Consider the following 15,732-nt stretch of genomic DNA (forward strand, 5'->3'; position numbering starts at 1 on the left):
CAACAATGATGGGGTTTTTGGAGGGAGGACTTTGAAGCAGCACTGAGCAGTCACTGCTAGGAAAATGGAAGGAATTATTTTGCAAGCAAATCCAAACATGATGAAAACACAAATGTACACACATACACCCTATGCACAGAGGTACATTCCATCCTTACTTTGATTCTTGCCTCTCTGCAAAATGGTTTTTCATTGCTGTAGCTCTGTGGTCCAAAAGACAAAATAGAGGAAAAGATTCTCTTTCCAGGACTTGCATACATACTTTGGACATGTAGCCTTGCCTTGCTGCTTTTTAGTTTAAAAAGTGCTTTGAATGAATATTGTACTCTATAAACCATCACAGTTCCTTCTCTTTCTGCTTCAACAATTCCACAGTTTTACGTCACACTAAATTATTTTTTCCTATCATCTGCATTACTAATTTACTCTTGTAGCAAAATGAAGAAATGTAACACAATTTCCTCTCCATAAAAAGTTTAAGAAACAGGGGAGTGTGTATTACACACTTATGCACCTGCTTTTAGAAAGCTGGATTTAAGTTGTGCATTCAGAACAATATAAAAGGTTTTCTCCATATACTTCAACACATCCCCAAACCCATAATTTAGCACACCTGTACTACACAGGGAAGATTAGATCTTTCCAGTTTAAAGTCTTATATCCTTAATTTACAGTATTTATGAACACAATTTGGGACTTTTCAAAAAGAAAAGACCCCCTTGCAGCTATTGAGCACAACAGTAATTGCTTCCTAAACCTCAGACAACACAGCCCTACTGGCAAATTTTGGGTGACTTCTGTTCCTCCTGGCTCGTATTTGCTCTGATTTCTTCCCTGGTATTTACCTGGTGCCCTGTCCCTTCTCCTGCTGTCTGCCTTACCCTGGACACCAGAGGGGAAAATGCTGATTCCCAACAGGGCTATTTTTATGACCCAAGTTTTAGTTTTTATTATTGACTGCTAAGAGACAAAGGATGCTTATCTGCTGACACTCCTCTAATCAGAACATGGCAGTAATAATGCAAAAAAAGCATTATTGCTGAGAAAAGCATTTCTCCAAACTGATGTACAGGTGTAGAAAAGCTGCTGTTTACTACTTTAAGGGGACTGTAAGCAAATACTGGATATACCAAGTACCTGTGTGTATGGACAGCCAGAATTAGTCACAGTATCTCTCCACAGCAATAGATTTTATGTCCAGCTTGGGCCCTGACAAGGAAGGTGTTTGAAAGACCTTAATGGAGTGACTGACAGGACTGAACCCTAAGTACACTCTGTAAAATGAGTGGAACTCATACACAGGTAATTCATATTGAAGCACTACTTTAGGGCTCCAGAGCATTGTCTGTTAAAAAAAGATATTATGCAATCACTTGATACCTAACCAAAATAATGTACCCAGATTTTACAGCAGTTATTTAGTGACAGTAGCACAGATTAGATTATTCAAGTTTTCGTGAGATTTAAGTATATGGTGCCTAACAAAAGTAAACATGAATTTGTTCTTCAAGTGAGTGTTTTTAGTTGGGTTCTGGTTAGTCACATGAGCATCCAGTGATGTTGCTCCTGTGTTTTGCTGCTGCACACTGCAGTGGAAGGCAGCAGATACAACCTGCACAGGGGTGGCTGACCACTGGCCAGGAAACTTCTGTGTGCTTTTAATGCAGCCTGCTGCAGCTCTTTGGCTTCTCTTTCGTCCAGTAGTTTTTACTGCCTTCAGAATGGAAGTTTTTGTGGCTTTATCTCAGACTGGATTTTGGAGAAGCAGATGAAACAGTGCCTTTCAGTGCTAAGTTACTTCTGTAGAAACAGATATTAAAAAAACCAAATATAATTTGAAAGTCATGGATTTCAACAGAAGAGAGTGAGCTTAGCCAACCTAGCTGGCTGAATTTGTTTAGCCAACCTATTCTTGGCAAAACATGAATGTTTTTCTGAAGTTTACACCAAAGGTTCTCAGTCAGTGTGGGTGCACCAGTTTTTAACCCTTACAGAAATACCAACACATGATCCAGTCTGCTCCCGTTTCTCCCTGCAACTGTATGTCCTGCTACTCCAAACACAAGGTCATTCCATAAAGGCTGCTGAAATCAAAGCAGCTGCAAATTCAGTAAAAGCACTGGGAATCCCACTTTGACAGAACTCATGCTTCATCCTGTCCTAGGTAGGATATCCTGTGCATTTCCTGGATTTAGGCTCCATGTCAGAACTAGACCTATGGTATATCTTCAAAAGAGCTAGTTAGCCCCATTTATGCCCCATCCATCAGATCAAATCTAGCTATGTAGGCCAAAGCAAAGAGGGCAAAGAGCTGCTAATTGGAAGAGCCAGTCTGAATGAGCAAGTCACAGTCAACTTCTGTCAGAACTTAAAAGGACTCGGGCATCACCACAGAGTGGCATGTCTTTGTTTCACAGAGCAGGGGTTTCCATCTCTTTCCAACCACCAATATTGTTTCTCAGGTTCTCCCTGCATGCAGACTGGATAAAACATCATTTTTATTCAAACTCTACCACCAAGACTACTGTGACAAATTTCAAACTACACTGTTTAAAGCAACGTTTAAAGCTAAGTTGATTACTTTGACTGAAAGTCAAGTTGCAATAGGTGTGATTTGAGTTGCGTGGAATGAGATTTGTGCTGGAGTGAATGGATTATAAAACTTCCTTCTCCAGGCCCTTACTGAGATCAGCTTAGATTTGTTATATGGGATGTTTTTCTTTCCTTTTACTTCTGTTTGCCTTCAAGGCCAAACAAAGACTTGACACCCAGCCTGCAGCCAGCACAGGCCCTCTGGAGAGCTTTGAATTCTGCAGCTTTGCTGCTAACCAAGATCACAAACACCCTTCTGTTGTTGGCTTGTATCTGTATTTTTGTGTGGAACTTAAATAGCTTCCCAGCTGATCAGCACAGAGACATCACCTCTGTGGTTCTGTGTATCAGCAGCTGTTCCTTGTGCTCCTCCCTAACTGCACATGCCAGAACCACCAGTATTTTCTAAGACCTTGCACAACAGCCTTTTTCTGATGCACAGAACTTAAGGTCCTGAGTGTGACTCATCCTTCAGCCTTCCTGAGGGCCCTACTCAGCTGATGGGGTACAGTGCTGCCAGGGGCCTGACAGTAGCCTGGAGCAGAGCACATCCCCAGCCAGGAGTGAGCTGATGCTGCTGCCTCCTGCCCTGTCTGTCCTGAGCTGCCTCAGCCTCTTCTGTCATGGCCCTCGGTGCTGGGGACAGATCACAGGGGTAGAAATACTGCACCTGTGCCTGTGCTTCCTCTTTTATATGAATTACTCTTTCACTCCACACAGAAAGTGGCAAAGGCTCCTTCTGTGCTGTGGCTGCTCCATGAACTCAAGAGTTGCTGTTTGGTTGCTGTTCTTATACCTTAAGACCAAATTTTAAGGAAAAATATAAGTGAGATCAACAAAATACTGACAGATGCTTTGGGAGTGAGGTAGTACCCCACCTTTCTCTGTCCAGGCTGCTTCATCTTGGGCAGGGGCTGTGAAATTTTTATGGGATTAGAGCCACAGAGGGCACTGATTATTCAGCATCATCTTTCCCCCCTTCTTCCTGCTGAGCCCCTGTGCCATCTTTGAGAGAACCTCTTGCCAAGAGACACAGACATTCAAGGGAGACAAAGGACAATGAGTAAATGAATGTCCATGCTTTCCTATTACTTTTTTTTTGCATCCAAGACCATCCTACATGTAATTAATGACTGTGCAGAGCAAAGTACTCCTGGGACAATTCAGTACATGAACAGCTATACAGTTAATTTCTGGAGAGAAGATTTGTTTATTGGACACCTCTACTTGGTGATGAGTTGTGCTCTTTTGTAAATAACTGTCCCCTTCTCAGAGAAGCCCCTTGTCCAGAGCCTGGATGGTGGCAGGCACTCCACCCTTTCATTCCTGTTTGTATAAGTTTACCTGTAGCCAACAGATCTTTTCTTCCAAGGTGTGGTACTGTCAGTTCAAAGGCCCATCTTGAAAATACACATGTCCACCTCACCATGGAGAGGTCCAGGTGTGGGGTGCTTTTTTTCTCCTAGATTGACCAATCTAGGAGATTGTCTTTAAAGTCATGAAGAACTTTACAAGCTAGAAAACACTGAAGTGGAAAGACACTCTTTAGGGACATATTTATTTCCAAAGGTGAAAAAAGCAATGGAATTTGTGAGGCTCATCATAGCAAAGCATGCCCTGTATAAGTTGTAAAGTTCACACTATGGAACAATTCCCTGTAATACACAGTATTTATTACTCCTAGTAAGAGAAGCACATCAGTGAGCAAAGTTCTTTACCAAAGAGAGAAAAAAAGATGCTGTTTATGAAACAATTACAGTAACAAATGAAAAATACTGAACTTTGAATTGTGATTAAAATCTCTTGTACCTGTGCTTTATTTTACAGATATGGCCTCTGAATGACTTTGGATTTCTACGTGCAAGCCCCAATGGCCACAGATTTCTTGATGATTAAAAGACTTAAGTTACTATTGACGGTTTTCATAGTATTTTCTACTAGAATGAATGGAACTATTTTTGTTTAGAATAAACACAAATATTACTTGACAAAGATGTCTGAGATTACACCTAACTTCAGAATGGGAATGATACAAAAATGATGTGCCTCTTGCCCTGCTTCCTCTGGTGAGCCACAGTGAGTGTCTGGATTTATGGGAAAGTTCTGGGGATTTGCTCCAAGCCAAGGTTAGCACTGAGTATTAAGAAGGATGGAAAAGGCACAGTGCACTTCTGTGCTGTCACACAGCCAGAGCCATGAGCCATCCCCTGGCTCTCCCTACATCAGCAGGTGGTGCCAGGGCTGGCACTGAACACAGCACCGGTGGGGTCAGAGCACAGCTTCCTCCTTAGCTTTCCTCTCAGGAATGATGACTCCTTTTTCTGATGATGGAGAACCTCAGCTCAACATGTGCTCGTGCTCCAGGCTGCCCAGGTGATGTCACTGCCACAGGGCAGGGCACAGGCACCACCCTGCTCCTCAGCACTGGGACACCCAGCTGCTTCCAGCTGCCAGCCTCTGCCTCCTCCTTCTAGGCTCCAGTCTTGGAGAGGATTTCCTGAACTTAAATATTTAGCTTATAAATAGAAAATGTTCCTGTTTCCCACTGCTGAACCTTGCTCTTCATTATCTTCAAAGGATTCTCATACCTGTGCCTCCTGATGGAATTTTGTCATCTGAGCTGTTAAAAGGATTTAACCTAAGAGGAAGGGCCCAAGGTAGAGCTGCTTCAGACTGAAATTGAAAGAAGCTACTCTGTTGTTTGCTCAGAAAGAAACAGATCAGGAGATCCATTCCAGTTGTAGAGAACTCATGTTCTGGGTTGGAGGTGTTTAATAAAGAGCTCTTCAGCTGCAGAAGGAAAATCCAAGCCTCATTTCTGCAGAGCTGTGTGAGCAAAGGGGCACTTGTCATTTTTAGGCCTGAATTAACTTGTTCTTGTAGTGCCTCCCTTTTCTTTAACATACATTTCTTTAGCAGATGCTGTCACTTGTTTGTCCAGTCCTTTGAAAAGTTTGTAACGCTCTATGTGCTTCATTGAAACAATCATTGCAGGATCTCGATAACAAGTGAACATGTGTCACAACAAACCAAAGACACATCTTTGGTTTCACTCTTGAAGACACTGTAATTCCCACCACATCGACAGGACAGAGTGTAGAGTTGTTCATCTGCCAAAAAAAGAAACAAAAATGCCTTTAGTGCTGAAGAATTAAGAATTTATAAGCTGCTCTTACTAACAAATAACCTCCCACTGCTGGGTTGTAAATATCAGTATCTGTGCTACCATCTGTACCTCAAAAAAATAATCTCAAAATGTTTCAGTGATTGAGGTATTCTTACACTAAATAACCAGGGCCAGTGGAGTCTCTTAAAAAAAACCAACCCCAATAATAACAAGGTGCACATCTGTGAAATGGCTGATGCTAAAAGAAAAAACTAAGTGGTGTTAGTCATACATATGCCAGATCAAGGATGCTTCCAAAACAAGGTGCTAACTCAGGAACTAAAACAGAAGACAGGAAAGTAGGATTTTTTCCCTCATAACTTGAAAGTAAAAAATAAAAATCAGCCATTTATTCCAAAAGCAAATAAACAAGCCAGAACAATAGGCAGGAGGGAAGTAACAGTGGAAGATGAAAAAAAAACACAGGGAAGAGCAAGAAGATGGACAAGAGATATGAGAAAAATCTATGTACTCTCAATTATACAAGAGAAGAGATGGGTGAATAGCGGTACTGCAAGTGAGGGTGGGACAAGTGATGTAGATGGAATGGAAAACAAATGTAACAGAAAGTTAAATTCTAATCCAGGTAATCTCAGCTTTGTCCCAGAAAATACAGCACCTAAAGTACGACAACAATGGTCCAAGATGCAGAAAGAAATAGAAAACAGTAACTGGGACAACGAAAAGCATTAAGAACCAGCAGCAAGGCATTCATACCTTCATTCCAGGACATGTCCTCAAGATAAATCTGTGCATGAAGTGGCCATTCTTTTGTCAGGTTATCTTCTATAAATCAAACATGACAGATATTCAGTCTTTTCTGATAAATTAATAATTTTATATACCTAGCAGTCAATCTGGGTCTTACTAGAGAGTCCTACCTTGACTACTGTATCAGTTCAAAATTAGTCCTCTAAAATTTTAGTTTCCATATATATCTGCAAAAGCTGGAAAACGTCCTCTTGCAGCCAGGAGAAATAAAAGGTGAGAATGTATTGCTGAATTAAGACACTGAAACCAGCACTTTTGCACATTCCACTTCCATGAAATTAGGGGCAAACTTCTGTTTTGATGTAGGTGCCTTTCAAAGCCTGGCTGTAGCTCCAACTCCACGAGCTGAAATGGTGGAAGTCTGCTAACCTGTACTTCCATGATTTGTGGGACAGCTGGGGTCCAAAGGGACCTCTCAAGATCACCTATCAGGATGGGCCATGTCTGGGCAGATTTTAAATATCTTCACAAATGGAGACTCCTCAGTATCTCTCAGGCAGCCCATTCCTCCTCAGAAAGGAGAAGCCAAATAAAACCCTTCCAATAAGCACCAAGGGAATGTTGTGTGTGAGAGCACCACTGAGATTCCTGCAAAGAAATAAATACAAAACACTTGCAGGGGAAGACCAGTCCAAGTGCTCTTTATGATAAAGTGTCTCTGAGCATAGACAGAAAGTCAAGTTCTGGTCTGTACCTGAGAGACCTGCTGCCATTTGATCCCCCAGACTCTTCCAACATTGAATACAGCATAAAATGAAAGATGTGCTACACAACTGACAGCATCAAATGCAGAGTGTGCACTACAAATTGTTTTTTTTCCATTTATCAGCAACTCATATTTGATGCACAGAATTCACACCAATTTCTTTAGCTTCATAATGTGAGAGCTTGTCATCAAAGTTACAAGTGAAGCCAAAAAAACTAGTATACAAAAAGTGAAAAAAATACAAAAACCACTCATAACTTAATGACACAAAACCTTCCAGCTGCTGCCTGACCCCTGAGAACTCCAACTCCCCAAATGCTGTGTTTTGAAGAACAAGAAATGCCCCAAAGTGGAACTACAGGACATACACAGAGATGCCTTGGGTTTGGCAACACTCAGGAGCTCAGTGCCTATGTACAGTTTAAATGAGGTTGTTCTTGAGGAGGGGGGGTATTCCTTCTCTTGAAGTGTTCAGTTTTTAAGCCTGTTTATAGTTTAGTAGTTTTTGAGAGCATGGAGGGTTTTCTACAACTTTCTTTGAAAAGTGAAATAATGTCTTATTCCAGAACTGCTTATTGAGCGCTTGCTGGAAAACTCAGAGACTATGCTGTTTTAATTCCCAAGACAGTAGTGATTACTTAATCACTACTTAATCGTTCTAAGTGGTTCCCAGCCTCTACTGTGTAACTTGTAACTTGCATGGCCTGAAAAGTTGAACTGGGGGACTTCACAGCCCCCTCTCCAGTAGCAGCCCAGAAAAACTGCCCCTCTCCAACTTCTGGCTGAGCAGGTAATGGAGAATTCCCTCCTTCATCACCACAACCCAACCACCAAGTATTAAATCCCAGTCTTCCTTCTGCAACTCACTGTTCTGTTTTCAACTGCAATGTACATTATATACATGCCTGGGAATGAGCCTCATCTAAATTAGTTCTAATGAAAGCAATTAAGTGGGACACATTGGAAATAATGACAGGATCAGTACAGCCTCTTTTATGTTACCTTTGCTGAACACCTATTTGGTAATGAAAAGGTCAGAACCAAAAGAAAATTAACCCACTCAGACCCAGTGCTTTACTATTCTCAAAAGAAAGGGAAAAAATCAGCAGCAGTGTAATGATGAAAGGAAACAGAAAAACACACCAGTTATGTGGAGTAACAGCATTTTCCTTCCACCTGATGAGAATATTAGTTAACTGTGTGAGGTGTCACAATACAAGATCAGATGGCCTCATCTCATCCCAAATAACACCACTGGGAGTTTGCTTGGTACAAGCTACAAACCATAAGGACTGGAATGGTGAATGTCCTGAAAACACCCAAAAAACCAGCCAGAGGCCTTTCCTCCAGCAGGCCTTGCTTGAAGCAGACTCCTCCTTTTCTCCGAGGAAGAAAACAAGAGTTCAAAATCAAGTTTGTCCACCTATGTGGCTCACCACTGTGATCAAATAAGACAGTACCATAACTGTGAGAACAGTATGGAAATGGCAAATGCTTCCTATTGCACATGTTTATTTTTAATACTGGGAAGAAAAACTCACCATTTTCACAAAGGGAAAGAGTCTCAGGTTGTACAATGAAAAGATCTGAATCTACAGGTACCAAAACACTGAGTTAGAAAACTCCCAGAGTTTCCCATTTGGAATTAATGAAGAAGGATTTCTCCCAGAATAACTTTTATAGGAATGGAGGTGGAGGCCTGGGTCACGCCTCACTACCAGAAAGTACAAAAGGGCAGATGGGCCATGAGCCTCCTGAAGAGAATTGCTATGATGCAAATTCTTGAGGTTACCAAACTTCAAGTAAAGTAACTGTGAATCATAGAAGCACAGCATCACTTATGTTGGAAAATACCTTTAAGATCATTGAGCCTGACCATTAAAGTAAGGAAGAAGCAGCTGAGAAGAACTCTGCTCTCTCTTCTGTTCTGAACATGGTATAATATGAAGCCCAGGGAACAGAATTACAACGAAACTTTTCTGATTCGTTCCTGCAATTGTAATTTTGAAAACACAAAAAACCCCAACCAACAGGCAAAATTAATCCTCACAATTCCCTGGCTGAACAGAGATCATTATTCCTCATCTAATGCTCAGATCCTGAAGGACAGACACAGCATCACCAGCTGGGCAAGGGAGGGGATTGTTTTACTCGGCTCTGAGCTGCGATGGCTTCACCTTGAGTCCTGAGGCAGTTTTGGTACCACAATATAAACAAAACATTACGTCATTAGAGAACATCCAAAGGAGGGCACAAGGAAGGTGAAGGGCCTTGAGGAGCAGCTGAGGGCACTGGGTCTGTTCAGCCTGGAGAAGACTGAGGGGAGACCTCAGTGCAGTTACAATTTCCTGGTGAGGGGAAGAGGAGGAGCAGGCACTGATCTCTGCTCTATGTGACCAGTGACAGGACTCAAGGGAATGGCCTGAAGCTGAGTAAGATGAGGTTTAAGCTGGATATCAGGAAAAGATTCTTCACCCAGAGGGTGGCTGGGCGCTGGAACAGCTCCCCAGGGCAGTGGTCACTGCACCAGGCCTGACAGAGCTCAAGAAGTGTTTGCACAATGCTCAGGTACATGGTGTGATTCTTGGGTATCCCGTGCACGGACATCAGTGATCCTCCTAAGTCCCTTTCAACTCAGCATATTCTATGACTGTGATTCTCTGAAGTCTGGAATCTGGTTATCTCAAAAAAAATATTTTCTATTAGTACTCTTGACTTCACACATTATCCAGTAAAAGCTCTTGTCAAGCAGTTTTGCACACTGCATTTATTTGCCTGTCTGGTTCAAGCAGGAGGAACATTTTCCAAAGATGAACAAAGCTTTTCTATTTTCTAATTCTCCTGCTAAATATCCTAATACACCCTGAGACAGCAGAAATAGAGGTAGCCACTTAAAAACAGAGGCACCACACAATCTGAGTTTGCAAGCAGAACATCCAACCTAATGGCTCCCACAGAGATTGAGATTTCTTGTGCCCTTCCTTACTTCATCTGCATCATTGTTATTACAGCCATGGCATCTTGCTGGTGCTTGTCTGAACTAAAAAGTGTCCCATTTTTACCCTCTGGCCAAAGGAGAGTGGGAATTTACCATGTGATGTCTGCTCAGGCTGTAAAACTGGGTACAGAGCTGTCACTTCTGAAACACACCCTGAACATACAGGGGGAAATGTGAGGACCTGATCATCCACCAGAACTTCTGAAACAAATTTTAATTCCCCAGCAGCACAGCCTGCCTGGCTTTGCCATCTATTGGATTTATCTGACAACAAGAGGTGAAAGGATTCTGCAGCTCCATTGTCTCAACTGCAGGATCTAAGAAAACACTGGCAGGCTCATCAGAGAGGTTTATGAGCCTGCAATTCAAAGAGATTAAAAGGAAAAATCTACTGAGATTCTTTCAGGCTGCATAACAACATTAAATAACTATTAGCAGCTTGGTTCAGTAAAGCTTTACTAGAGCCCTTGCTGGGTCATTCAGAAATTGTAAAAGAGGAAAGGTATTTAAGTTTCACTTGGAGATACAATAAATATTTCTTGGGCTATTTAAGGCTGAGTTTTAGGGAAAGAGTTGCCAGCAGTAAATGGAAATTCAACCCTTTTAACAGTTTATGGTTATAGTAAAAATAGTCATAATACCTAACTCTTTATCAGGTATAAATTCTTATTTTCTTTTTTCAAACCAAACACAATTAAACTTCAACACAGGTACTGTCAGTCAAATACTGTTCACAGTATCTTCTCTGCATAAAAATCACCACAGTACTCACTGGATGTTTTCACAAGTTAACTTTTCCTAATGGGCTTTTCAGTTTTAAAACAATTACTTAAATTTGAGTCTTTCTGGTTAATTTAAAACAATCACATTTACTTTAATTTGAAATTTTAACAAAAAGTCATGTGTTAAGAATTTCCATAACAAAGGGAGACGATTGTTTTAAGAGTACCAGAACAATCCCACTCCACTTGCTGCAGATGAGATTTAACCCCAGAGAGTTTCACAGGCTCGTGCTCCAGCTACAAATCCATGGCTGGAGAAGGAATATACACTTCTGTCACATCCGGAGCAGAACCTGGCACACTGCAAAACCACTGCTATTGTCAGTAAAGCCAGCACTGGTGACCAGATATTACAAAATTGCCTGGTTTAGTCTATTTTTTTTTTGTAATTTTTTTTTGTTGTGCCTCATTGTGTAATGGAGAGGAACAGAGAGGATGGAACCAGAACCATTATCTGGAATTTCTCATGCCTAAGAACTGACACGAGAACAAAACAGAAATTACACTGGAATGTTACTCCTGTATTAAAATTGCATCTACAGTAATTTTCTAGAAGTAATTTAAAAATTGAAAATTCAAAGGAGGTATGTGCCAAGATGTGAAAACTCTTCCCCCCACCCTATAAACCCTTGGAGGCTACAAGAAAGATGGAGTTTTTACCAGGGCACATAGTGACAGGACAAGAAAGAACAGATTCAAACTGAAAGACAGCAGGTTTTCATTAGATAGTGGGGAAAAATTATTTGGCTGTGAGGGTGGTGATGCCCTGGCACAGGCTGCCCAGAGAAGCTGTGGCTGCCCCATCCCTGGAAATGTTCCAGGCCAGGTTGGATGGGGCACTGAGCAACCTGGTCCTGTGGAAGGTGTCCCTGCCCATGGTGGAGGGGCTGTATCAGGATGGGCTTTAAGGTATTTTCAAACCCAAACCATTTGGTGATTCTATGAGTTATGGACATCATGTCCATCCTCATGTGGAAATGGAACATCCTTGACCGAACCTCACTAGAGCCATACATGAAAAAAACTTCCTAGATTCTTTAATTTGCCACCCAAAATCATATACAAAGCTACTGGTTTTAGTGCCAATTCCAGTATTAGCTTTGAATTTTTTGCCACACTTATCACCAGAAATTAATCTAATGCACCAATTTATTGATTTAATTTTGTGACCTTTCCATTAATATTTAAAACAAAAAAATCAGTAATTAAGACATAAAGTGAATTCATATTATTGCCTTGGTAATGCGATTGTTTAGAAACAGTTCCCTTGTATGTACCAACAAAAATGCAGGAACATTGCAGGGTTGCTATTCAAAGGGACCTGGATAGGATATAGAGATGGGCTGGCAGGGACATCAAAGAGTTCAACCAAAATGAAGTCCTGCTTTTGGGTTGGAATAACCCAATACAGCAGTACAGGAAGGAAGAGAAGTGAAAGGCACAAGTTGTGAAGTCCTTCATATACAACTTGAGAGAAGCAAACCATGTTTTGGTTGATTTGGGGTCTGGTTTTCATTTGTTTGGTTAGTTTTCCTACCATGAGGATGTTCAAACACTGGAACTGCTGCCCATAGCAGCTTGAGAATCTCCATCCTTGGAGACATTAAAGCTGTGAGACACACTATGGAGACACTAAACTGACTATGAGGACTGACTTTAGGTAGGAGATTGATCTCTTGTGAAGGTCTCTTCCTGCCTGTGTGATTCTCTGATTCTGTGAGAAGTTTTTCTTCTTTCCAGCTGTGTCATAAACACATGAACTTTCAGGGTTCAGATGATTTCCAATGGCAAAAAGGTTTTATCCACACCAAAAAGTTTAGTAATTATCAGAGTCAAGCTTGATTTGAACTGCATATTCATATTTTTTAAATTGGTATCAAACAAAGAATGGAAAAATCTAAGAAGAAAATCTATTGACAAAAAACCCCCAAGTCTATTCTTCATAGGTAAATTGTCATGCAGATTTTTTTTTCCATTCCCCGAATTTTTTACAGGGACTGCAAGTAAAAGATTCACCATCATAAAAAGGTATTCTTATCTGACAAAACAATCAATTGGAAAAATTTTCAGAAAACGTACAAAAAGGCAGTTCTTACAAGATTTCCAGATCAGAAAAAGTTGGATAAGTATTTGAGCCTAGGCTCTGAACAGTTTGTCATTTGTCCCTTCCCCTTTAATGCTATGGCCTGAAGGAACAAAAAAATTAGCAGATTATTGGGAAACCTTCAGAGAAAAGCAGTATTAAGATACAAAAGCACGTTCACTTGTTATTCTCAACAATTCAAACAAAAAGAAAATTAAAACCATAGAGCCACACAGAATTTTATCTCCTTGGAATTTCTCTGGCTACTGAATTTCTGAGTCAAGTAATTAAGATTTACTTAGTGTAGCACAAGAAGGTACATACAAATAAACAATCTGTGAAATGGGGAAAAGACTGCAGCGCAAAAGGCTTCCTGCTGATGGGCAGCCACACTCACACACACACACAGAGGCATCCTTCAGATCCTGCTTGCTGGCCTTCCTTTGCATCTTCCTAACTTGCTGTATTATCTCTCTCATCACTATTCCCCTTAGCTGCTGTCTCAATCCCTTTGTTTCTGTGAGCTTTTATGGCAGTGTCTATGAATTTGTCTAGAATCATGACTTCAGAAGCAGCTTGACAGGCATTCAAAGAACTAGAATTTATTTCCCCATCATTTTGCTGCCAGGGAACATGCTGGAAAGAATGCAGCAGCACTGCACATGTGTGTCAGGTGTGGGTCAGTTTGAAACATGAGGGCCCTGGGAATGGCACCCTCTGTGCTAAAACAGAATGTCCCATCACCATCTCAGTACCAAACACCTGTCTAAACACAGGTACAATCTGATTTCTTTATTTACCAATTCTTTTATATAGAATCTCGAGATGGCTTTTCAGAGAACTCATCTGGATGCAAAGAATCTCAAAAAACACAGATAATCCTCAAATTAAGGTCACAACTAATTTATAGCAATGTCTTTAAATCCCAAGGGAAAACAAAATCTTGATGTAGCTCTCTACTCCAGTGGATTAACCTGATCCAGGCAAAATGCAACTTCATAGTAAAACTCACCAAATACTGAAAATATTCCCAACTTAATCTCTAGTATTTCCTTTTTCCTCTGCACATACAATTTGTGAAAAGGTACAACCAATATTACAATGGTAAGAGTACAATAGCATGAGTGTGCTGGGCAGCAGAAATTCCTGTTCTGACACCACCTTCAGGCATTTCAAAAATAACTTTGAGATGAAAAATTTATGTAAGTCTGATCTTAATACTGTTTACATTACAAATAGAACAAGATCCATTTTTTTACATTCTTCTAAAATATTTATTCAACAACTCTGTTTTCAACCTCCCCCTCTCTTCCCAAAGCCACACCAAGTCTGAAATACAAGGTTATTCAGCTGGAGAATTCACCCTGTGTACCTCCAGCTCTCCACCACCCTCTTTATCCCGCAGTGATGCCACAGTGACTACGCCTTTGTCTCTCCAAGTTGTGGCACCGGCAGCGGCAGGGGAGTTAAAAATCAGCACAAGGGAGCAAGGTCTGATGGTGTGCCAGGCTACAATGGCAGGGAATTCAATAACAAGCTGCACAGACACTGGGCTTTTATCAGCACATTCCGCTGTGGTGGTGGCTCCACGTCAATGCCGGGCCCCAGTGTGTTACTGCAGAGTGCGACCCAGTGTTTTCCCCATGGGCAAGCCACTATTATTGACTCCCCCCATTAACATGTAGGGTGGATATACATTTATTGAAGGTTCTAATGGAAGGCTGAGGGACTCCTATCCTGAGGCCAGAGCAGAAAGACAGCCTATCACTTCATGTAATGGTAGCCCATGTGTGACAGACCTGACCTACATTTCCCCCTTTCTTTCTCACAACAGCCTGTCACTGTTTTAAGAAGCTATTTTCTGAGAGCTATAAAAAGGAATGCATGCTAGAGCTAGTTAATATGTTATATTGAAATATTATTTACAAACCTGCTTTAGAAAGGCTAGTTTAGACCATGGATGAATTACATCCACAACAGAAAATAATGTGTGTAATGATTCTAGTTATAAATCCATACACAAAGAGCACTAGGTGTGGATGGATTAATACTTACATCTAAAACACTGCAACAAAATGGAGCATAAAACTTAAAATTAAGGACAATTAATGAAGCTACCTTTATAAAATAAAAAGGGCTAAGATCTGCAATTAGTATAAATTTCATAATAATTCAAACTATCAGCAATAATGCCCCCTAACGTTTTGCTGGAAGTAATTCTGTGTTTTCAGCAGCTAATGTATGTGTAGCACAGGCTATAAATAATGGATCCACGTTTGAAAGTAGGACAAGAGTGAAAGAAACATTCGGTTCAGCACTAAACAGCATTTTAAAATACCATCTAACTACCACTCCCAGCCCCTGCTTATTTAAAGAGCTGCTGCCACTCCAGCACTCCTTGGCAGGAACCTACCACGCTGCTGCAGGTCATACTCTTTTTTTGTCTCCTCGTTCCCTAGAATTTTCCACGCTTGATCAACTTCGATGAACCGCTGCACGCGCTCCTCCACTTCTCCTGCTGGCACATCTGCCTCCTGTTTGTCGGGATGATACTGCCAATCAAAAACAACATAAAAAAAAGGGTTGGGGGAGTGAAAGTGAGGAGGGTGAGAGAGGAGCAATCAATAATGCATT

At 41.1% G+C, this 15,732-nt stretch overlaps 2 protein-coding genes across 5 annotated transcripts in view; one reads left to right on the plus strand and one right to left on the minus strand.

Annotated features, from left to right (window-relative positions):
• IMMP1L (inner mitochondrial membrane peptidase subunit 1) overlaps positions 1-4,580 on the plus strand; it is a 30,862-nt gene extending 26,282 nt beyond the window's left edge. For all 3 annotated transcript variants that reach the window (XM_033063161.2, XM_033063163.2, XM_033063162.2), the window contains one exon: positions 4,420-4,580. In XM_033063161.2, coding sequence (XP_032919052.1) covers positions 4,420-4,488 — 69 coding nt within the window. In that variant the 3' untranslated portion in view covers positions 4,489-4,580. The remainder of the gene's footprint in view (positions 1-4,419) is intronic.
• The window catches only part of DNAJC24 (DnaJ heat shock protein family (Hsp40) member C24), a 35,408-nt gene continuing 23,810 nt past the window's right edge, over positions 4,135-15,732 (minus strand). For both annotated transcript variants that reach the window (XM_033063164.2, XM_033063165.2), the window contains exons 3-5: positions 15,512-15,650; positions 6,476-6,544; positions 4,135-5,702 (exon numbers count right to left, since the gene is read on the minus strand). In XM_033063164.2, coding sequence (XP_032919055.1) covers positions 5,578-5,702; positions 6,476-6,544; positions 15,512-15,650 — 333 coding nt within the window. In that variant the 3' untranslated portion in view covers positions 4,135-5,577. The remainder of the gene's footprint in view (positions 5,703-6,475; positions 6,545-15,511; positions 15,651-15,732) is intronic.

The sequence above is a fragment of the Catharus ustulatus genome, chromosome 6 (assembly GCF_009819885.2).
Source record: "Catharus ustulatus isolate bCatUst1 chromosome 6, bCatUst1.pri.v2, whole genome shotgun sequence".
Classification (NCBI taxonomy): Eukaryota; Metazoa; Chordata; class Aves; order Passeriformes; family Turdidae; genus Catharus; species Catharus ustulatus.